Here is a 24,766-nt window from a genome sequence, read left to right as displayed (position 1 = left end):
AGAATGGGAATAAGGGAGGCCTGACAGAGACCTGGAGACGGCATCGTAGTCTGGGGAAGAATGTTTGGGTCAGAGTTCTAGGAAATTGGTCAAAGCCTCCCCTTTCATTTTACAGTCCATCTTCATCATAAAAGCTTTTCCTTCACATACTCTGAAAATTCCAGGAGGCAGAAGGAAAGCAGAACAAATCTATGATATTGATTTTCTACTATACATTGACTAGAGTTCAAATTTAAAGTGAAAAAGTATAGTCCCTGGGGAGGGAGAAACCCATCAATGGGAGAAACTAATATGAAAAGCCCCAGAATTAGGGTTTTTACTGCTCACTGGTGATTTTGTCTGTAATCAGAGTCACACCGTTATTTCTGGTTGATGTGCCTCTTGCTCTCTCTTTCTTGAGTTTTAAATTATATATTATTTTTAAGGTTTCTTTTGTTGGCAATTGGGGTGCTGCTTTTAGTCATTCTCTGCTGAGACATTTCTACTTTGATTTTTGGAGCTTTGTGGCTTTTTTCAGATACAAAAATGCATTAGGAGACTAGATGGCAACTCAGGTGAATGCAAGCACAAAACTAAGATGACAAAAGAGCTCACTTACTCAATTTTCTTTTATACCTTCCATTCTATTATACTTTTTAAGTTCGTATCATAGACTTTTTAAGGTTGTGGTATCAAAAATGATAATTACTTTTAAAATATTTTTAAATTTTCCAAAAAATTTTATGTCTATATAGTAGCACATAAGCAAAGGATGGGAAGGGAAGGACTAATCACCCTGGGAGTACTAGGGTGATTAACTGTCCTGATTTATTTACAATTGAGGAGCTTCTCTGGGCATGGAATTTTCAGTGCTTAACTCAGGATAAGAAGGTTTACCCTACTGCAGACCAAAGGACATGCTGAGTATGAATAAAGGGGTGGGAAGAAGTAGGGCACTAATAATAATAATAATAATAATAATAATTACAAGAATAAAATGTTTCATGTACCCACAATTGTAAACCTACTTCTGCCCCACCCCTGTATGTTTAAAAGCCAAAGTTGTCATATATGCCTCTAGTTAAATTTTTGATTTTGGCAAGTTAAATGTTAATAGTCTGGGTGATTTCCCTCTATTCAGTGTCATTTCACTTATGAAACGGACTTTTTTAGATAACTAACCCTTATCTATTTTAATCTACAGACACATCTACACTAGAACCATTTCTAGCCGATGGCCAAATAGTTTGACCATAAAGACAATTTATCTACCTACTGCAAGTGTATACAAAGTACGAATTTCCCAGGCAAACAAAAACATCCATTCAAGAAGGCAGTTGCACAGCTGAGTTTACATATCAAGACATCTTACTATTCAGTATCTTTACCAACTTCGCTACAAGTGGCTTAACCATAGTTTTATGAAGTCAGGGATGTTCTGGTTACTTAAAAGGAGCTTAGTCAATTTTATGTCACCTTAATATTAGAACATCTATGCCCCACCACGTTTTGAGGAAAGGTTACAGGTAACATGAGAACACATCTGACTTGTTTATTGTGGATATCTCTGAACTGAGCATCAGGACTGCCACTTATTAGGCAATCAATCAATATTTGTGGAGTGAATGAAAGAAGATGCCAGAAAAAAAAGTAATAAAATATAGGTTGTATTCTTATCACAACACTAGAGGCTCAGTGCACAAATTTGTGCATGGGTGGGGTCCGGCCGGCCTGGCCCCAATTGGGGTGGATCAGGGAAGGCCTGTTGGGAGGAGGAGACAGAGGGAGGTTGGTCGGCTGGCCTACCCCGATTGGCCCAATCAGGGCCGGGCTGGCTAGGGGGAGGAGCCGTGAGCAATTGGCCATGGGCCTCACCCCCAATTGGGGGGGGGGGTGATTGGGGGCATGGCCAGCCATGGGGAGGGGCCGAGGGAGGTTGGCTGGCCAGCCCCACCCCTTGATCCACCGGTTCGCTGGCTGGTTTGCTGGCCACAGTGGGCGTCATAGCATGACCGTCGTTCATGCTATGAATGACTGTCATTCTGGTCATTATGGCATTCTGGTTGCTGGCTTTTTATATATATAGATACTTTTCATGTAATTAGCAGTTGCTTGCCCAATAATATTGAATAAATTATTTCAGAAAAGATTGGGGATACTCTACTCAACCTAGAAAAGCAGCTTGGAAAGTTGTTGAAAATTCATTTATTTAAAACATGCCTGGAGTGGATTTTTTAGGGGTGCAGAGGGAGAGAGTACTTAGAGGGGATACATCTGAATTGCAACCACAATTATGGTCACAACCTCACAATTTAGATTTTAACTGTAAATCCTACTTTCATTGCTAATAATCTCCTATTTATGGGTCATCTTAATTAGATAGTGAGCTTAAGTGAAGGGTTCATATTGTATATTCTTTCTTGGCTTCCCCAGAGTAGCATTTAATAGATATTCAAGAAATGAACTGGCTGACACATTTTTCGTATCATTTTCAATGATATTTATCCTTCCTACTTTTAAAGTACTTTAGGGAGGTCAATTCCACAACCTGTTCACAAACCTCATTCCAGTGCTTAACAACTATCTCCTTTTTTATATATAACCTCATTTTTCCCCCCTGATCATGATTTTGGCCCATTTTCTCTAGCACTGTCCCCAGTGGAGATGGATAAGAGCTGGTTACTACTACCAGTTAACTCATCCTTCAACCTTTTCTTCAAGCAGAAATTTAAAAATTAATAATAATTAACTCCCAATGCAGTTAACCCTCTTTCTTGTTTTTGAATCACTTCCACTGTTTTCATTATTTTTAATACTGTTTTCTCGAATGACTAAAGGGCACAACACTTTAATATCCAAATAAGTCTATTCCAATTAGCACACCGTATAAGCCAGTTAGTCAATCAGCAAAAGCTTATTAAGGGCTCACACTGTAAAAAGCATTGTGAGGAGGTCCTTTTGCTTAAAGGAATTTACAACCTCACTAAGGATATGAGACAGACATGTAAAACCCACACTAAAACCCAAGCCCGCAGATGGGAAGCACTAAATGAGAAGACAAAGGCTATAAGAGTTTTGATGAGAAAGACAGTAATGGGGGTCAAAGGATTCCTAAAGGAGATGGGGCTGAGGGTGGGTTTCAGAAGCCTAACAGGACTACAAAGAGAGAGAGGGGAGGGAGGGGAAGAGAAAAGAGGAGGGAGTAGAGAGGAGGGAGGTCATCCCTAGAGAGGGTGCAATCTTAGGGCTTCACAAAGCGTGTTTTGGGTAATAGTGAGTAATCTGGTTAGACTGGTTGCGTATGCAGAAATGAACAGTAAAAAACAGTGATAGAAAAATGAATTGGTGTAAAAATATAGAGGGTATTAAATACCAAACTAAATAGTTTGAACTTTATGAGTTAATATTTCCCAAATAGCGGTTCCTGGGACTGGCTGCATCAGAATTCTCCGAGATTCCCAGGCCCCACCCTAAATCTAATGAAGTAGAATCTCAGACGATAAGGTTCAATGATCTTTAATTTTAACAAGCTCCGTAGATGTCCCTAAAGTACATTTGGGTTTTTGAGAACTACAAGGTAATTGGGAATCATCTTAGCTCCTGGAGCAGAATACTATGCTATGTGCCAGGCATTTTCTATAGATATAATCTCATTTACACTCTAAGCAACATTATTAGGTAGATGCTATTATTCTAATTTCACAGAAGAGGACACTGAACACAGAATAGTTAAACAGTTGCTAAAGATTGCGGGGCCAGCATACATCAGTGGTTGAGCACCTATCTATGAACCAGGAGGTCACAGTTCAATTCCCAGTCAGGGCACATGCTGGGGTTGCCAGCTCTATCCCCAGTGGGGGTATGCAGGAGGCAGCCAATCAATGATTTTATCTCATCACTGATGTTTCTATCTCTCTCTCCCTCTCACTTTTTCTCAGAAATCAATAAGAAAATATATATTAAAAAAAAAGAACCAACAGCTAGAAAGAAATGGGGCTGGGATTTGAACCTAAGGAGAATGACTCCAGAGGACTTCCTCTTTACCACTGTACTATATTGCATTTTAGTGCAGAAGGTGTCCATTAAAGGTCTGATAACAATGAATGAATGATTGGCAGCTATGCTTAGGATGACCTGGAATGATGAAAGGGAAAAGGAGAAAAATCAGTTAGGAGTCTATTGAAACAATCTAATTATAAATAACAAAGACTATGATTAGAGTGTGGCAGTGGAAATGGAAAAAAGGCCCAGATGTAAGAGATAGCATTTTGTGAGTATCAACAGGATTACCGGGTGATGGAATGTGGGAATGGGAAAAAGGAGGCTCCCAGATGTCATGGGATTCCTGGCAGGGCCTCAAACAGAATTAGGAAAGTCAGGATGAGCTGGTGACTTAGATGGGCGAATGATGAATTGGATTTTAGACATGTTGAAGCTAAGGGTGAGGCAGGGCCAACATACAGAAATGATCAGGAGCTAGCTGGAGAAGCAAAGTTGGATTGTCTCCAAAATCCTGGTGGATATTATTTAGCATGGTTGAGATAATAGTCCTGGATGTGCAATCCAATAATATTTGTATATCTCTTATCCATTTTTCAATTTGTGTACCTTCTATATCTGTCCATAATTGTTCTGGGAAGTCTCTTTCTTATTCTACAGAGGAAAATTGTTACAGTTATTATGCCAAAGATTCAAGTATTTTCCCTTAACTATGAACCATCTCATGTTATTAAATTGCTCTTTTATATGTTGACTTAGGACAAGAAAATCCAGCGAATGGCAAAAATAAAGAAGTATGGGTTCTACAGGGTGTGAGAAAGTATACACAGAATTATGCCTGGTGTCAATGCATTATTAGATGCTTATACAATAGTAGCAATGATCCAGGTGGGTCTTGGTATTATATCAGTTCAGTGTCTGGCTCTAGACGGGCTGTTCCACTTCTCAATGTCTCATTCGTTATTATCTGCAAAGTAAAACTACTCTCTGCCACATCCATCTCCCCGGCAACTTGAAGATGGATGTTAGTAAATTACACTGACATTCTCAGAGAAAAGGTGCTACACAAATAACTAATTCCGTTTTTCCCCTCAAGCAAATGATTAAATCTCTACCTGTCATTACCTAATAGTATTATGTAAACATCTTACAAGGACATGACATTGTGCTGGATATGGTAAAAAGCAAATTAGGCAAATACAGTCCCAACTTGGAACTTATGAGTATTTATATATGTGAATCAAACTGTTATTAATGTGTTTTATTAGTTACTTAAGATCAGTATGCAAATAGGTCCATTAGGAAATCTTTTGCATTTTATTAATCCAGCATCTTAAATGATTATATTTTACCTCAAATGCTAATAGAGTTTATTTATTAATCTGTATCTTCCACTTTAGCACCTGTGAAAGTTCTTTTTAGCATAACAATTTTTCTAAAAGTTAAGCCAGTGTTTTTCCACTGGACTTTTATTCTGATCTGTTAACAAAAATCTACATCTCATTATCCAAGAAAAGTAATGAGATAAAGGGGTCTATTCTTCTCCAGTGCTCTTTCATAATCCATATCAGTGTTAATGGGAGCTGTGCACACTTATGAAAAGGAGAAGAGAACCTTAATTAAACAAATAAGCCTTTCAGCTGATAGTCTACGTGATCATGTTCACTGTGATATGTATGAGAAAACCATGTTGCTTTGGACAGCCATAAGCAGAGCTCCAAAGCAATCAAGATTATATACGCAGGGAGGGAAGCTGATGGAGAGCAATCTGATTTTAAAATGATTTTGAAAACAAGCTACCTATCCATTTTTACACTAATTAACTCCATCTATGCCCCTCGCCCCTCCAACACATTAAAAAACAGAATGGTAAACAAACATTTGCAGACATGTTTGACAGCTGGAAAAAAAATTAAGTACTGTCAGTTATAAAGATGGTCATGGGGATGCAAAGCACAGCATAGGGAATACAGTCAATAATGCTATATAATAAAAGGCTAATATGCAAATCGACCGAGCAACAGAACGACTGCCACTATGACTCGCACTGACCACCAGGGGGCAGACACTCAATGCAGGAGCTACCCCCTGGTGGTCAGTGTGCTCCCACAGGGAAAGTGCTGCTCAACCAGAAGCTGCTGTTCAGCCAGGAGCTGCGAGCCGAGCAGTAAGGAGCAGTGAGCAGGCAGGCGGTAAGGAGTCAGGGGTCCGGACTGTGAGAGGGTGCAGGCCGGGCTGAGGGACCCCCCCCACCCCAGGCATAAATTTCTTGCACTAGGCCTCTAGTATTTTAACTATGTATGGTGTCCGATGGGTACTAGACTTATTGGGTGAGCACTTTGTAGGTATCACTCACTATCTTGTACATCTGAAACCAGTATAATATTGTATGTCAACTATAATTAAAACAATTTTTTAAAGTCAGACACATAAATTTCTCACGACATATATCCAATGGTCCCAAGATATATGTCCAAACTTATAAAAGAATGTTCATAGCAGCATTACTCATAATAGTAAACAACTGGAAATATGTCTAAATGTCCATCAATGGATAAACAAAATGTGGAATATGCATACAATGGGATATTATTCAGCAATAAAAAGCAATGAATTACTAAAATACACTACAAAATAGCTGAACTTTGAAAGCACTATGCTAGGTGAAATAAATCAGTCATAAAAGACCACGTATTACATAATTTCTTTTATATGAAATGCCCAGAATAGGCAAATCCACAGAGACAACCTGCAGATTGGTGGTTGCCTAGGGCAGGGCCATGGGTGTGGAGGGTAAATGGAAATAAGGAATGAATGCTAATGGGTACAATGTTTCTCTTGGGGGCTATAAAAATGTTCTAAATTAATTGTGGTGATGGTTGTCCAACTCTGTGACTCTATTACAAACCATTGAATTGTACACTACAAATCAGTGGATTGGGGTGGTATGTACATTATATATCAATAAAATTGTTATTTTAAAAAGTAGATATGAGCCCTGGCTGGTGTGTTCACAGTGGTTAGAGCATTGGCCCATACACAAGGGTCTCAGATTCAATTCCTGCCTGGTCAAGGGCACGTACCTGGGTTGCAGGTTTGATCCCCAGCCCCAGTCAGGGCAGGAGGCAACCAATCAATGTCTCTCTCACATGGATGTTTCTCTCTATCTCCCCCCTCCCTATCCCTTCCTTCTATTCTCTCTAAAAATCAATAGGAAAAATATCCTTGGGTGAGGATTAACAAAAGCAAACCAAACCAAACAGAAGCTAGCTGTTTTCTATTGAGAGACCATGAAAGAGATTTGCAAAATCTAAAAGAAAAGTGAGTGAAGTCAGACACCACACAACTCTGGGTGGTGGGCACTGCCACAGCTCACTTGTCTGTGTACTCAGCCCATCTGAGGAGCAGCCCGTCGGTTTCGGGGGTTTCTTTTAGTTAGGAAATAAATGCCAACCAAATGAGCCTGCATTTGTTTGATCCCAATGTAATCTATACTTTCTAGTTCCCATCCTTGCATCTGTGTCCATGGTTTTATATCACTTGTCCTCTTCCCACAGGCACTCACAGTCACTCCTTCATGCTCTCCTGTTCACAGTGTATTCCTATTAGGGTGCTAATTGTCCTCTCTGGTGCTTAGTTGCAAATGAACAAAAGCTAGGATGTAGAATACATAAATATATAAACGTTATCAGCTATCACACCACTGGGTTTAATGGAAGTCGATATCGGTATATTACACTCTCTACTTTGCAATTCTATTATGGGCTCAACACTGCTGCTCATAAAATGTAGCAGTCTAAGCCTGGGCCTGTGATAATAATAATGAAAATAAAGAGGGGGGGGGGGTCACAGCTCTTCCCAACTCGAAAGAAAAATTAAAATTGCCAGGGCACTTAGCTCAAAGGAAAATTGGTAAATTAACAAAATGAAGAAACAAAATATGGATGGCTCCTAATGTAAAAGAGAAAGTAAATAATTTAAGATAAACTGTGAGGTGGGAAAATTCCGTTACCAAAGAGACAAAAAATGAACTCAACAAAATTCTGACTTTGTTTTAGTGTCTATTTCTTTTCCTCTGCAATCACAGAAAGCGGGGAGAAGGACGGCTGGCTGCACTCATAGTAGCCTTCGACATGCAAATTATTATTTTTTTGCCAAAGTCATATATTTCTCTCAGGCTCAATATATGCAGCCATTTTACCCTGATTTGCAAGGCTCTCTGTATTCAATGTATTTCTATATCCAGCCTGAACCTGAATTAAGAGCTTTGCCCTACTTTGGCTTTCATTTTTCATCTGAAATTTCATGTTTCAAACTGGCCTCTACTTCATGAAGCAAAGTACCGCAACTCTAGCCTGTTGATGGCCTTTTGCCTTTGGGGAAATGACTGTTAAGATTTCATGGCCTGGCTACATTAGCTGGGTTACCCTTCATACCCATAAAGTTGAAGGGATACCCAGACATTTTACAACGACTATCTAGAAAGAGGTAATGACAGGCACGGCCACATTACATTTATTGTACACGAGACCTGTAACTGCCATCATGGGATCAAGGTAAAGAGGAGAGATGTACGACAGATGTCATACTCCCTGGAGTATTCAGTCTCTATCTAACCTAATTTAAAAACCAAGTCAAAATGTATCTTTATGGGTAATGTATTATCGGACAACTTCCAAGGCAGCCCCATGAAATAACTATGAGCCATGCATTAAGAACCTTAAGTTCAAAACCCAGTTATACATTCTGATCTGAAACACATAAAGAAACAAAAAAAGAAAAAAAAACCCCACCTGTTTCTCTATTTGAGTTCATTTTCTATCTCTACTCAGCACCATTAAGTGATTAGATAACCTCTGAAAATAGTTCCCAGTTACATTGAGAAAGGGGTAGGCAAAGCTTATAAAGTAAAAATGATTGAATGATTTTACCTGTCATTACTTATTATAGTTTGCTATGCAAAATTATCCAGGCTAAAGAAAAAAGAGCATGCTCATCTGAAATACAAAATAGTGATTAGAGGGGGGGAAAATTGAAATGGAAATTGAATGGGCGTCAAGTCAAAGGCAATAACTGATGTTCGGCTGTCCGGGGTGGGGCCCTGGGGAAAGAGACAAGAAGTAAAGCCTAGCAAGTCAGGCTGACAGCTTGCTTTACATAAGTTGTTGAACTTAAACATCACAATAACTCTGAGAGAATGTGTTATTATCCCCAATTTGCTGATGAGTAGACTGAGATTCAAAGGGATTAATGAAAGTCTGGAGATTGAAGTACTCAGAGCTCATAAGGGACAGATATTTAACTAGGTTAGGTATGAATTCGGTGGTGGTGATGTCTGTGTTGTTGTTTGTGGTGGTGGAGGAGGAGGAAGAGGAGGGTGAGAGTGAGTGTGTGTATGTGTAGGAGTGTCTTTTCAAAAACTCACAGTATAGTGCCATTATATAGATTTGCCCTAATTTCAATAAGATATATAGTATATTTTAGTATAAATCAAATGAACATAGATGCTTTAGATTTGCAAAGCTTAGAAATAAAAAGCTGATGCCTCTAGATTTTTAAAAATACCTTTGTCATTAGGGCTCATGATTTAGGATTTGCTGTGTAGACCCTGAACCTTAAGGCATACATACACTGGCTCAGTTAAGAAGTAACAATAAAGAATATTCAACTGATGGGCTAGGAGGAATAGAGTTGATGCAAATAGCCGCAAACCAAGTTCACTATTTAGATTAAAGACCACATTTCTTTAGAACGTTTACTTCAGGTATAAAAGGGCTTTGTATACTGAAACAGACACAATTTTTATACTTAGCTTTTTATAATGGCTTCATGTGAAGCTGGTTTAAAAATAACCACCCCATACTAATATGTAGCAGACCATTTTTTTTAAAAAAGCAAGCATACAGTGATTTGGCATCAGCACCACAGTGTGCAAAGTTCTGATAACATATCTGCTAAAAATTCAGCGTGGCCTGGGCAGATGCACTCTGTTACCTGCTAAGACAGTTACAAAGGGTGAGATGACGCTGTCCCTTCTGACTTCTTACCCTCTTCATAGCACCTACTGCAATCTGAAATCATCTCAACTATTTTGAGTTAATTGCTGACTCTCTCCCCATCACTGGAATGTAAGTTCTGCAAGAGCCGTGGCACAGAATCAAAGGACTGCTGATCCCCTTGAGCGGACAAGGGACTGATTTCTCCCAGAGGTCTCCTAGGCAAATGGCTCACCACTTCCTGGGAAATGCATTGTTGTAAGTAGTTCTCATGGTTATGCAATATTTTCCTTATTTTTGTTTTAAACTCAAGAAACCCAAAAGTCTGATTTCTCCTTCCTTCACTATGACAAAAAATATACCATCAAAGTAGGGATTTCATTGCTTATGCCTAGTGTCTAGAACACTGCCTGATGCAAAGCAGGCCTTTAATAGAGTTGAACAGCTGAAGAATAATTATTAATGTGCTTGGCAATGAGTAGGCATTCAATACATGTTGTTAATCAAATAAGGGCAAACAAGATTTAAAAGCAGAGATGAAGTCTCTATTGACACATTTTACACTTTGTTCTCGGTTAATCCATTAAAATGGAGTTCACTAGGCACAATTCTTTTGAGAACAAAATCACACAAAAATATACAGAAAAAGGTACTTGATCAACAATATCAAGGTTTTCCATTCAGGATCCCAAACCAGTTGACAATTCAAAGGCTTTTGAAGTGAGTGGCCTATAATTTAAAGAAGATAATACAGCAGCTATGATATAAAAGAATGGATTTTAAACACAAATCTGTGGCAGAATTCAGTTTAAAGAATATAAAGATCGACAAGGTTATTAAATAATTGAGATATCAGACACTGGTTCCTGGGTTTTTCATTCTAGACAGGCAAGATTTTGTTAGTCAAAGGATATTTCTCTTCAGTGCTTAGGAAATATCTGCTAGACCCCAGGAAGGTGGCTTAAGGCTGATAGCAATGGGCGTGTCTATTGAGAGGTTTGAGTTTCATTCACTCTTTGGCTACAAAGAGCCACCGGCCACAGGGTAGTGCCATAAAGAGTACAATGCCTAAAGGAAACCAAACACATAATGGAGGAATCTAAGTGGTTTGAACCCCTAAGGTTCTCTTTCAACAGCAGGCAAACAGGATACAGGGAAACTAGCAACGTGGGTGGGTTCCAGCCCTGCCTATTTTTCCATGGTAATTTATGGCCTGTGTAAGCAAGCCATGGCTGAATCTGCAAGGTCATTCTGAAATCAGCACAGAATCAGCATCCTGGGCCCAGACAACACATGCGAAGATATGAATTAATGAGATCCGCCACAATTTTTCCAAAGGATCAGGAGTAGGTTAAATTAATTAATCAGCTGCACTGTACCACTTCCTACATATCACCAACAGGAGTGGATCAGCTAATATCAGAAAAGCAAACACAACATTTTTTTTACAAGCATAGCCACGGCCAACATATTTGCACTTCCACGATGCAAGGCGTGGTGAGGAAAAGGAAGCAGAATTTCAGTCCTCACTCAGGCCCTTGGCCAGGAGCCACCGTACATGGTGCAAGTACACAACCTACATTAAAGCCCTAGGTTCGGGAAAGTGTCTGTGAAAAAAGCTAATGGAAAAAATAATACATATTTAAACCACACATCTAACTCCTAGGGAACCTTAAAGCAATCAATCTTTTTTAAATAAGAAAGAAACTAAGTCAATAGCATCTGAGCAACAGATGAGAATTAAGGCAAAATCTCTTGGCTAATGGTAACAGCTTTTGTGTTCTTTGTTGTTGAAAATGTGCATGTAGCAGGAGCTCCAATATGCTCACAAACTCAGATGCAAAAGGCTATGGAAAACAGTTGCTATTTTTACACCAGAGATAAAATCAAACACCACCTTTCAGATCTTAATTTTGCTGAAATAGTAGAAAGGAACAAACCCTGAGTTGCTAGATGTCTGAAGGATCTAGGAGGCCCTGTGATTTCTAACAGAGGAAAATATAGCACATATTGAACAACAAGAAAAGCCGGCTCTGTGTTATGGGCAATGGAGTATGAACCTGCCGAATCCAATCATCTGAAGTAAAATATCAAGTTAAGGCTTAATATAGTAATATTCTAGAAAATGGGAAGCTCTGAGAGATTTTTATATTTATAGACGACTCTAGTTAAGCCTTTTCCTTATCAATTACTATGACATTAAAGAAATAGTAATAATTATGATGATAATTATATTAGTTTTCTATTGATGCTGTAAAAAAGTATGACAAACTTAGTGGCTTAAGGGGTTGGCAGGTCTGTGTTCCTTTCTAGAGGTTCTTCAGAGAGAATCCATTTCCTTGATCTTTGGGAGATTTGTCTACTGGTATCAGTATTATTTGTGTCCCCTAAATGTCATATATAGGAGTTTATGAGTATGTGAAACACAGAGTTTATTACTGTTATTATTTAATTATTGCATTATTTTCCATATGAACAACTATTACATATAAATGATTGAACAGAGAGGATATTTAGGATATATATATGAATAACAAAATTCAAATGAAATTTTCCGTATCTGTGAGAAATTTCAGTTCAAGATCCAGACACAGAGAACATCTGATGACAAATACCACTCAGCATCTTTAAGAGAGAGATCTCCTAAGGGTTTAATATGAAGGCCAAAGTGATTCATCACCTATCCCCTCCTCTCACTCACCTTCAGACATGGGACAGAGGGTAGAGACTGAGAGAAAGAGAGGTTTTCTGTGAGTAAGGAATGTAATGAACAGGGGCGTTTCCATCTCTCACACCAACAAAACTAATGGGGAGGTTGCAGAAATCCCCTCTGAGAATGTGAAGGCAACTGCATGAAAGGAGACTGTCATCCCACTTCCTACATATGTGCTGGGTGACTTGCAAACATTTGCTGATCTTCCCCAGCTTGAGAGCATTCCAGGGAGAGTTTGGAACGTGGCCTTCGAGTTGGGGAGGCAGAGCCATGCCTGAGTCTGCCCTGGAGAATTTTGAGGTGTCAGGCTGGGCGGGCATCCTGGAGCAGGGTGAGGAGGAAAGGGACCGGGGAACAGACTGTACTTCTGGCATTTGGAGGGACAAGAGATCACCTTTCCAGTGAGCCGAGTGGATGCTGTAGAGGAAGTTAGGCTACGACCATCTCGGACTGTGGTGGACCAGCTGGGGTGAGGAGGAGGCCCCAGGGCTATGTGGTCTGAGGTCAGCGGGCCTCAGGAAGTCAGTGAGAAAATGAAACTCCTATGTCACTATTGGTGCAGTAGGGAGCCCCCTGAAAAATGCACAAAAGTGGCCCACAAAAGGGCACCCAACAGCCCAGTTATACCAGGTACAACCAGTTAAGTAAAACCCTGTCCTTGTTGTAATAGTGCCTTTCCCTCCCCCTCCCCCAGCTCCCCCTCCTCCTCTCCCCACCTCCGGCTGCAGACTGAGAAGCAGGTGTGGTCCTGACACCAACCCAAATGCAGGGGTTGTTTTCGGACTGGAGCTGTGACCATGCCTAGTCAACGGAGCGATTGCACAGGAGACCTTGTCTCACACGTGTCAGGAGAGCAGGTATGCCAGCCTCTGAGAGCGGGGAAACTCAGGCTCAGGGCAGTAAGTGGTATGTGTGAACCCAGCAGCTACTGCATGAGTTCAGACCAGCGTCATCTGACTCCAGACCCAGTGACACCTCCACTGGATCCCAGAGCCTCTGTAGGTGACAGACAGCCCATGTGCCCACAGGCCTGGCCGTACACACCTAGTCTCATGGGGGTAGAGAGGGGGGTGTGGTTCATCTGGTCAGTCTTCTTTATTCAAAGAGATTGTCCTAAAGGTCACAGTTAGGACTCACATTTAATTTATCCGCATAGCACTTTGGGACCAAGGGCTGCGGGAATTGCCCACGTCTTTGACAACAGATATAGAATAGCTTCCTGTCATCACCATGAGTTTCTGAGCCACCCAAGAAGTCTCCTTCTGCGTCCGCAGAAAAGGAGCAAGCGCGTTCTCAGTTTAAAGTTGTATGCATGCCGCTGAATGCACACAAATGGGTGATTTCACCACGGGATACGAACGAACGAACAAATGAAAACCAAAACCAAGTTAGCCTTCAAAGCAAGGCCCTACCTCAGCATGGCACCAAGCCCCTTCCTCTTTATCTTCCTTTCTGGATCTTCACTCTCCTCCTTCTGCTTCTTCTCCTTGCCTTTCGCTTTGCCCTTTTCTTTCTTCTTCTCCTTCTCTTTCGTCTTTTTGGCTTTCCTGGCTTTATTCTCCAGGTCCTCCGGCTCAGAGTTCCCCGGAGGGGCCGAGTCACAGTTCAGGGCTCCGTGGCCGGAGTGAGAGCTCCTATCAGACAACCCGTCTGTGCAGAGAAAAAATATCAACACACATGGTCAGGGGCACTCCGTGTTAGCGTCCTAAGAACAGTTAAAATGCAGAAGAATGAATAAAAGCGCTCTGCAGGCCTACCCTCCCAGGGGCCACTTGTACCCTTTGAAGAGACAACACCTACATCTGGTTTGGTGCAGGGAGTGGGAGATGAGTAGGTAAGGCTTGATGCATATGGGAAAGCACGCCTCTCTCTGAGGGCCAGCTTGTTCACCTTGATCAGCTCAGAAAGCGCACCTGCTGGGCCACAAGCAGGGGGAGTTATTCCCAGGAGAGGCTTTTGAGCGCAAGATAACCCGACTGCTTCCACCCCATTAATGCAGTCGTTGGGGGTGGGGGTGGGGGTTGATGCTGCTTCTAATGGCTCCAATAAGAATGTCAAGAAACGCAGACGGAGCGCTCCCGCCTTCAGGGGGAATGACAGTTGGTCCTCGCAGGAAAGTGACAGTGAACATTTCTTTCGCGTCTGCGCAGTAGAATAAATTGCACGCTGCCTTATGCAATCTCATGTTCGTTAAGCCAAAGGGCAAAACACATCAGGGAAATGAATTACTTTTAATATCGAAACTATAATTGGGATCCTTAAGTCAGTTTCCTCCGCAGTTAAGCACACACTCTCGCCCGCGAATCGTGGGTAATGACGGGATGAAGGAGCCCTCGCAGGAGGCATTGGCCCTACCGTCCAGGTCCTCGGGGCCGTCGTAGGACTTGTCAATGGCCGCGCGGAAGCTCTCGTTGCAGCCGCGGCCGCGGACCATGTGCGGCCGGGGCCGGTGGAACGGCAGCTCGTTCTTGCGCACCTCGGCCACCGCCGTCTGCAGGCTCTCCAGGGAGCTGGACTTTTTCAGTCCCAGAGTGGGGCCGAAGTCCTTGCTGGGAGATTCTGGAAGAGAAAGGCCAACGGTCAACGGTCACCTCTTTCCTACGAGCAGGGTGGTGACCTGGCAAGGTCTGCTGTCTCTGGGCATCTTACAAAAGGGGTGCTAAGCGGGCGGCAGCTGGGGATCAACCCCGGCTTTGCCTCTTGCTGTGATTGTGAGCAAGTGGCTTGACTTCATTGAGCCTTAGTTTCCTTTTGTATAAAGTTGTGGAAAGATTTAAGATGGTATCATATATAGAAATAAACATGTATGTGTATATATGTGCATAGGCACACGCACACATACATATACACTTGAAAGGTTACAGCGGTCTGCAGAGATTCCATGTGTGAGAGTGTGTATATGACTGTGTGTGCCTATGCACACACACACACTTTCACATATACCTACACAGAGCACCCAGCGTAAAGGATGCTGTTCTCCAGTACCCATCTCGAGCACCCCCATACCCTGTAGCTTTTATTACTTCCATCACTGCTTTTATAATTATTAAGTACCCTACACACAGAAATCAAAGAACACTAAAGCGATTGCAATTTTTGTGATTAAATACTTTGCCTTACTCTGGTGGCTATTAGTGCATGGTGAATACAATTTATTTAGTCTCTAGATAAATAAAGCAAAGCGAGCAGGAAAATAACTTTTCTCTGTGAATGCTTATTGTTACAAATTATTTCTATTTGGGTATTTACAAAGGGGCAGCTTTTTTATATAATATAATATTCCAAAAAGAAATAAGCAATGCCTAAATAGGTTTTAATAATTTGTGTTCTGATATACACTATTTTTCATTTGTACTGTTTGTCTTGCCCTGTATCTGCCTCCTTTCCCTCATTCCCTCCCACAGCCGGGCTCCCCGTTGTCCACAATAGGGGGAGGCTACACAAATACCAGCAGCACAGGCTCACTTTGAAGATGGAAGGAATCCTACCAGGGCTCTTTGCCACCAGGGCCAGGGCTCACGATCCTCTCCAGTTATGAAGGAGATTAAGATGACGAGGCTACACTGGCATTACTAGAAATAAACTCCTTTGCAGGTTTTCAGTAGATATAGATGGTGTGCATGTCCAGGGGTGTGTACATAAAGTACCTACACTTCAGTGCCTAGCACACAATAAGGCTCACTGAACTACGATCAGTATCTTTGCTCTTCTACTGCGCCCACCTTTAATACTAATTGCTTAACACAGCACTAAATAATGCAAAGAACACAAAAGAAGTAATGCCTATACAAAGATGAAATGCCTACATAAACACACATAACATTAAAAAACAACACACACCTTTCATAAGTTCTGAATATATTAAAAATAGTCAAAATAATTACAAGAATGCTGACAGCTAAGGATGCTTAGTCCTGTTCTAAGCGCTTTACCTGTATTACCTTACTATAAGCCTAATAGTTGTGCTACTGCACTACTGTCAGTCCCATTACAGATGAGGAAACTGAGGCACAGAGCAGTGAAATACTTGGCCCAAAGTGATACACTTAAGTGTCAGAACTGGGCACTGTCCTGCGGCAGCCTAACTCCACCCTTTCTGCATCACGCTGCCTAATGTCATTTGGCCTCTGCTTTCTTCCTGATTATGGTCAAGCTACTTCAAGTGGCCTCCAGATTCCTCGTCTCTAAAAGAAGAGCATTAGTTTAGATTACCCTCGAGCTTAGTCAAGCAGGCAAACTGCAAAAATTGGATATATTTTTACAGTTTCATCATTAACTTTCAAGAGGCAATTTTGCACTTTGAATAATACACATGATGACAATAAACACCGCATTTCATGGAGTGATAATGCATCTCCAATAAATGCAACAGAGATGAGACTAAGCAAAAAACAAAATCCCAATAGATTTCAGGGACATATTTCAGGTACTACTTGCAAGTCATAATTATTGAGAATACATTCCTACTAAATCCAAAAAGGGAGATGTTTCTTATATTCACAGGAAGGAAGGTAAGTTGAATAAACAGAAATCGAGTAAGGTCATTTCTGACAAGAAAACAAAAAAGCAACATGGAGGCTTGGGGTATTGAAGCAACAGTAAAAGCTTTGGAGTTTACAGAAAATATTTTATACCATCAAGCCCTAGGGATGTTTGATATGAAGTTTGGTGAAAACACGGAGATGAAAGTGTCTGAGAAAGCCTCATCCTTCTGTTGACAATAGTAGCCATCTTTTATTTATTAATTGCCATCCAGGAGATTATATTGGAACCCAAACTGTAAGTATTCACATCAACCTCTAGCAATAAATCCCAGGGAACATGAAAGTGAATAAATCATCCAAGATAGAAGGCATGTTATCTAAAAGGAGCTCATCTGAAGCTTAGCAAGAAGTTATATTTGAGAAGGAACAAATACATTGCTGCTCATTCGAAGAACACTGAACATTAAGGATTCATGGACTTTGTAGGATTAATAGAGCCAGCAATGAATTCACTTTGTTTTTTAAAAATGTATACTTATTGTTGAAAGTATTACAGATGTCCCCTTTTATTTCCCCATTGACCCCCTCCTTCTTCCCTACTCTCTCCCCACCCCCCCAACCAAGCCTACCACACTATTGTCTGTGCCCATGGGTTATACAAATCCTATATAATAAAAGGCTAATATGCAAATTGGCCAAATGGCAGAATGACTGGTCGTTACGATGCGCACTGACCACCAAGGGGCAGACGCTCAATGCAGGAGCTGCCCCCTGGTGGTCAGTGCTGAGAGCGCCACTCAGCCAGAAGCCGGGCTCATGGCTGGTAAGCACAGTGGCGGTGGCAGAAGCCTCTCCCGCCTCCGCAGCAGCACTAAGGACCCCTGTCTGACTGCCCGCGCAATGGCGCAGGCCGGGCTGAGGGACCCTTTCCCCCACAGTGCATGAATGTCGTGCACCGGGCTTCTAGTATATAAGATTCACTTGGTATAGATAGACATCACAAATTAGAAGCATCAACTGATGTTGGTCCCAATGACAATGTGGCACTCTTGGATGCAGTACATAGTAAAACTAAAGGCAAAAAGGGTGGTTGAGTCCTAGGTTGTAATGTGGACTCAGGGGTTTTAAGGCTTGAAACAAGTGTTTCTATTTATTCCCAGGGAGTAAACAGGATGTAGCAGTGGAAGAGAGACTGATGGTAAAGAGGAGAATCCAAATTCAGGAAGGCTTCTATGAGGATTTACAAGTTCATTGACTTGATGGAACTGAATCTCCAACTGAAAGGGGAATCTGATATGGACCTTGACCAGAGCTCACATTTCCTTTATGTGTCAGAAGGCTTCTAAGGAGAGGTCAAGGTTACTGGTTGCAGGAGGGATTATTATGTCAATTGATGGGCATCAGCACTCAATTGTAACAGAACCTTTGGGAAAAAGTACCCTACCACATACAGATTTCATGATGTACAACAAAATGTTACATTCAATCCATCTTTTGTACTCCTGACCTCACCAATTCCAGCTGAGATTCACATTGCATTGGGAATTCCATAGCTTTTAGAATGAGAAGATTCACCATCTATTTTTAGCCTAATTATTCACCCACATATTTTTTTCTAGGCTCCCACTAAAAGAAAAGGTCTCTTTGAAGGGATAGTATAAAGTAAATAATTAGTCAAAATAAAAAATCTCAGTCATTCTATCCCACTGAAGTCATCCTAAAATATGATCACTCCTCACGTTTTCATCTGTAGCTGATATGATATTGGCTGTGGCTGAGATTAAGCAATTATCTGAGAGAGTGATCTATGAATACCCCGTGTTATCAGTCATGGGGTGGACTTTGTCCAAATTTGAGTGTTTACTTGTCCCACTTTGAGCATCTACAGAACTGATCTGAGTACGACTGTTCAGTGACTTTCAGGCCAGTGTAGGCTAGGTGCACAGGCCAAGGAATATATCTTCCAACGCTTAGTAAGAAGGCTTCATTTTGTAACCTATGATTTCCATGCCCAGTGACCATGTTCTCTGAGATCCGGATAAACTTATCTCACCATCAGAAATATGAACCTGACATACACACACTTCTCAAAATAAATGATGCAACAGTTATCAAGGTGTGAAAAGAGGGATCTTCCGTGTCAAAAATAGGCGGCATAATAAAAATATACTGTAAGTTCCATGTGCCAAATATTCCCTTAAAATAAAGGCCTCCTAAAGAAATATGATTGTAATCTTTTTTAAAAATTGATTTTGAGAGAGGAAAGGAGAGGGAGAGGGAGATAGAAACATCAACAATGAAAGAATCATCAATCGGCTGCCTCTTGCATGCCTCCTACTGGGGATTAAGCCCACAACCCGAGCATATACTCTGATTGAGTATTGAACCGTAATCTCCTGGTTCATGGATGGATGCTCAACCACTGAGCACACTGGCCAGGCTGTAATCATTTTTTAAAAAGATGTTATAACACTTTCGAACATTCTTCTATTCTCAAATGAAGGGGACTGCCTTGACTTGGTCCCAGAAGACTTCCTTATGTAAAGGGGAATTTCAGGGTCATGTCTCCTGGCCCCACCCACCCTCAGACACATCCACTACTCCATGCCATCTAGGAAAATAGTGTTAGGAGAGAATGGACACACACACCAAGATTAAAGATTTAAAGGAGCCGTGCCTCCGGTTCTCCCGTGGGTATTAAAAATGTGAGGAGAGGGGAGTTCAGAGCTCCTGTGTAGGTGGAGAGGGGTCACTACAAAACAGATTCTTAAAAGACTGAGAAACCACTGCACCAGCCTTCTAGATACGAAGGCCCACTTCCCCGGTGAAACAGAAAGTCCTTCCTGGACGTCTGTTTGGGTGTGAACCTCAATTTCTTTGACTCAGACGTAGATTCCTGCCCCTGCACTCGGGCTGGAACTGCTGCTGGTTGCTTACAAGGTTTGTGAATAAGATAATAGAGAATAAAACAGTCCAGAGAGTAGTGGTTCACAGAGAGTGATTACAAGGAGAGGCTGTGGAAAATCCCAACACGCCCCACTCTGCTACTTATTTCTTGAGTTACTGACTCTCTAAGCCTCAGTTTTGTGATCTGTAAAATGAGGATAAGACAAGGATACAACAGTGCCTGTCACATAGTGTATGCTCATAAAATATTGATGATAATTATTATGACTGTTACCTCTAAATATGTGGGTAAGTGAAGGCCCAGCACAGTTCATTTGCTTCAATCCACCATTGCATTCTTTTTTTAAATATATTTATTTTATTGATTTCAGAGAGGAAGGGAGAGGGAGAGATGAGAGAGAATCACTGATCAGCTGCTTCCTGCACGCCTCCCACTGGGGATTTATCCCACAACCTGGGCATGTGCCCTGACTGGGAATTGAATTATGGCCTCCTGGTTCATAGGTCAATGCTCAACCACTGAGCCACACCAGCTGGGCTACCACTGCATTCTTAAATATTACCATTCCTTCTGCAAAAGCTGAAAAGGGCTTCAAACAGATATACTTCCTTTACTTTTTAATTTAAAAGTTGAACCTGATTTTTCCCCCCAAATAACTCCTTACACGTTTCCATCTATTTGTCACATATAGAGGCTATTCGTGGGAAGATTAATGATGGAGCCTTGGTTGCCCTCCCCTTTAGGCTATAATCATTTAATTAGTCAGAGGTTTCATTGGCAATGTTTGAACTTCCCATTCCAGCATTAAAGTCTCACATTAAAAGAATGCCTTAATCCAGAAGACCAGTAATTGGATCTTCCATTATTGATGAAATTGCTTCCAATACATTCTTATTAAAACATAGGAAATTGTTTTGGGGAAGGTATTCACTTTCAAATACATGGCAAGTTTTTCTCCCAGCTACAGCTTAATAATTAACAAATATTTATGATAAATTAACAATAAATAACGTATTAATCTGCTCATTTCAATAACATCAATGGTCCTCAAGGCACTTAGTGGAAATTAATTAAGTTAGAGCCCCTCCCTTGAAAATAAAGGAATTGTGCCCAGGCGTAAATTGGGGACCAAAATGATTGCAATGCTAACCAGGGGTCGCAGCATGAAACCTGAAAAGGCCAGGAATTCATCAAGATAGCTTGCTTTCATTATCAATTTGGCCTTTCTGTATTATGAGCAATGAACTTGGGCAAATACAATAGAAATGCTTTACTTGCTTCATGGGGAGTTGTGATGTGAAATTAATAGCCTTAAAACTCTTTGAATGAAAAATTATTATAAATTCCAAGTAGGAAGTCACAGCACCATTTTATTCATTAACATATCCCACTTTGTCTTTTTATTTTAGATTACACTTACTGAAAATTTTGTATATTTGATTTTTTTAGTAGTTTCCCTAGAGGCAAAATGTCTTATGTGCTTTAATAGATATCATTGCAAATCCATTAGCCTCGAAAAAAATTCCCCATAATATTCAAATGTATAATTTCCCAAATTGTGTTATCTGTGCTAACTGTGTCCATAATGGGACTAATTACTTTCTTGCCTATCTCAGTATTCCAAATATTGATCATCATTCCAAGCTTATCACAGTGCCCCATTTCCTAGTCATTACCACAGGGCATAAAGTAATCTGGCTTATACATTATCTGCTGTCATTTGGGTCTCAGTTCTTTTACTGGCAATTTCTAAGTTCTCTGGGAGCAGAGCTTTTTCTCTTAAGCCTTAATAAATTCGAGGGTCTTTCATCATTTCCTGAAATTCACGTCAAAATGTTCAATAATCAACTTCTCATTAAGATTCATATATTTGCATAATCCCTCCTCTGCCTTCAAACATTATCTATTTTAAAGTGAAAATATCTAGAGAAAATATGAGAAGATTAGGTGAACAAATACAACTAATGCTTCGATTGTGTGTATGGTCATGGCCCTCCAAAGGTCTTTAAATCTTTGCCAAGAGTTGCTATACACTTTAATTTTCATTACTAAAGATTCCTTCTTTTAGATACTGAAAGTCAAAATCTTATGCCATATTTTGATTTCTTTCCTGGACTCAAATTATGTTCAACAAAAATAACAGTGAATTTATCACACTGAAAATATTCTTATGACACTTTTCTGTCTTCTTTTATTTTGTGGATAACAAAATGTCTCAACTTCACAGGTAAATTATTTAAAAAAATATATAGCCACATATCTGGGTGGATTCTGTTAAGGTAACTGAAGAACTCAGGCAAATTCAATCCAATAGACTGGTTTGTTTTAATCTTTTGGTTTTCCTTTACCTGCCTTATCAGGAAAACGCCCACTGGATTAAAAACAAACATATACATTTAAAAACCACCCAAAATTGGCATTGAAGACCATAATGAATTTAAAAATTAGAGAAATAGCATCAGTCTCTGGAGGAAAATACGGCTACTTAAAGAAAACAAAAGATAACAAAAAACCCTGGCACTTTTATTATTTACCAGGGGAAAAAAGGATTCATTTTGAGAGTCAAACAAACCGACTTAGTGGCAAGCTTTTCTACCTGTGAAATCGGATAAGAGGATGGATAAATGCCACCTACCATGTCCTTAGTCTTGCTGATCTTTGTATCCGCAGCACAGAGAAGTGCTAAATAAATATTTGTTGTAGGAGTAAATGAAGGTGAAAGTAAAGGGTCATTATAGCACTCGGATGCCCCCTTTCTCCAATGCTGTGAGAGCGAATAAAGTTTTACCTGGAGAAACACACCCACAATTGCTTCACTTCCTCCAAGCCCACACAGAGCATCCTGTTCTTTGTTAATACAGCGCTTAGGTTCTTTTGGGCCACTTTCAAGGATTTAGTAATTTCTACCCTGCCTATAACTATTCATTCATCTTCTCTACGCTATGGCCTTTCTTTTTATAATAGTCATTCCTTTCCCTCAACTTCTCTTTGTAATATCAACCTTTCCTGTCATTTCCACCTCCTTATATGCACTTTCAGTCATCTTATCTTTTCCCACTGCCAAGAACACCTTTATTTATCTTCCAGCTCCTCCTTGTATATCATGGTAACAGGCTTTTCACTCTGAACACAAACTGTTTCAGGGATACCCACCCCCTTTTCTTTTTTACCATTTACTCTTTGTATGACTTGCTTTGACAACACATTTTTCTTCTGCTTTTGATTGTTGAATGGTTTATGTGTTGTGCGGGTCATTTGTTATAGTACTCTCAAAACAAAGTATAATATAAAGAAGTCTAATAACTTGCTTTAAAAACCATTAGCATAACTAAAAGGTCAAACTGATTTCTTGGATGGTATCCACAGGAAGATATTTTTATACAATGTGTAAACTGATGTATTTTTTAGGATCAAACATTATTTTTATACATTTTGCTTTATTATTTTATTCTCTTTTTAGAGGGGACTGTACTAAAAACAACTTCACATTCTCAATTACTGAGAAAGTGAGGTTTTTCAGTTTTGTGTTAACATAAATAACAATCTCTTTGTAGATACACATTAAGCAAGATTTCAATTTAATGAATGTCAAGCCAAAATCAAGTCAGCTACCACTGTTTCCTGGGTATTTTTTGTTGCTCAGAATTGTGCTTGGTCCTAAGAGGAACAAAAGACAAGTGTAATTAGTAACTCGCATTCTCTTGCTGCTTTCTAATTTACAATGTTCTTTCCTGTTCAAAATGAGACCACACCACACACAGTTGATCTTTCCTAAATTTGCTTGTACATTCATGTCCCCAGAGAGCTACAGAGGAGGAGAAGGAGGGAGGAGGGGCAGGATAAAATAAGTTAAGTAAGGAGAGCAATTTCACTCACCATCTCACTCAATGACAGTGTGTTCTAAAGTGAATATGAGTCAAGGAGAGAGCAGGAGTTGGGAGAAATGGACTGATTTCTGTGAGTCTCTGCTTTTTTTTGTTTAAATCCCTGGGATACGTTTTATTATTTATCATTGAGATATAATGGACACATAATACTGTGTAAGTTTAAGGTGTACAACATGATGATTTGATACATGTTTATATTGTGAAATCATTACCTCAATAAGGTTAGTTATCACCTCCATTACCTCGCGCGCGCGTGTGTGTGTGTGTGTGTGTGTGTGTGTGTGTGTGTGTGTATGTGTGTATGTGTGTGGTGAGAACATTTAAGATCTACTCTCTTAGGAACTTTCAAGTATATACTATAGTCACCATGCTGTACAGAAGAACTTATTCATCTTATAACTGACCTATATTTCCCTGTTTCCCACCTTTCTCAGCTCCTGGCAAACACCCTTCTATTCTTTTTTTCGATGAGTCAGGCTTCTTTGGATTCTACATATAAGCAAGATCATACAGTAATTGTCTCTCTTGGTCTGATATATTTCACTTAGCATAATGTTCATAAGGTGCATCCAGGTTGTCCCAAATGGTGGGATTTTCAACTAACATTCTAGTGTGTGTGTGTGTGTGTGTGTGTGTGTGTGTGTGTGTGTGACCTTTTCTTTACACATTCATCCACCAATGGACACTTGGGTTGTTTCCATGTCTTGGCAATTGTGAATAATGCTGCAGCAAACATGGGAGTACAGATATCTTTTCAAAATAGTGATTTCATTTCCTTTGGATATACAGCCATAAGTGGA

General features: G+C 40.3%; 1 protein-coding gene across 1 annotated transcript in view; it reads right to left on the bottom strand.

Annotated features, from left to right (window-relative positions):
• PARD3B (par-3 family cell polarity regulator beta) overlaps positions 1-24,766 on the bottom strand; it is an 812,619-nt gene that overhangs the window by 254,292 nt on the left and 533,561 nt on the right. Inside the window, exons 17-18 of the mRNA XM_023760488.1 lie at positions 15,043-15,246; positions 14,100-14,337 (exon numbers count right to left, since the gene is read on the bottom strand). Of these exons, the coding sequence (XP_023616256.1) occupies positions 14,100-14,337; positions 15,043-15,246 (442 nt within the window). The remainder of the gene's footprint in view (positions 1-14,099; positions 14,338-15,042; positions 15,247-24,766) is intronic.

The sequence above is a fragment of the Myotis lucifugus genome, unplaced genomic scaffold (assembly GCF_000147115.1).
Source record: "Myotis lucifugus unplaced genomic scaffold, Myoluc2.0 scaffold_3, whole genome shotgun sequence".
NCBI lineage: Eukaryota > Metazoa > Chordata > Mammalia > Chiroptera > Vespertilionidae > Myotis > Myotis lucifugus.
This window is presented reverse-complemented; position numbering and strand designations above follow the sequence as displayed.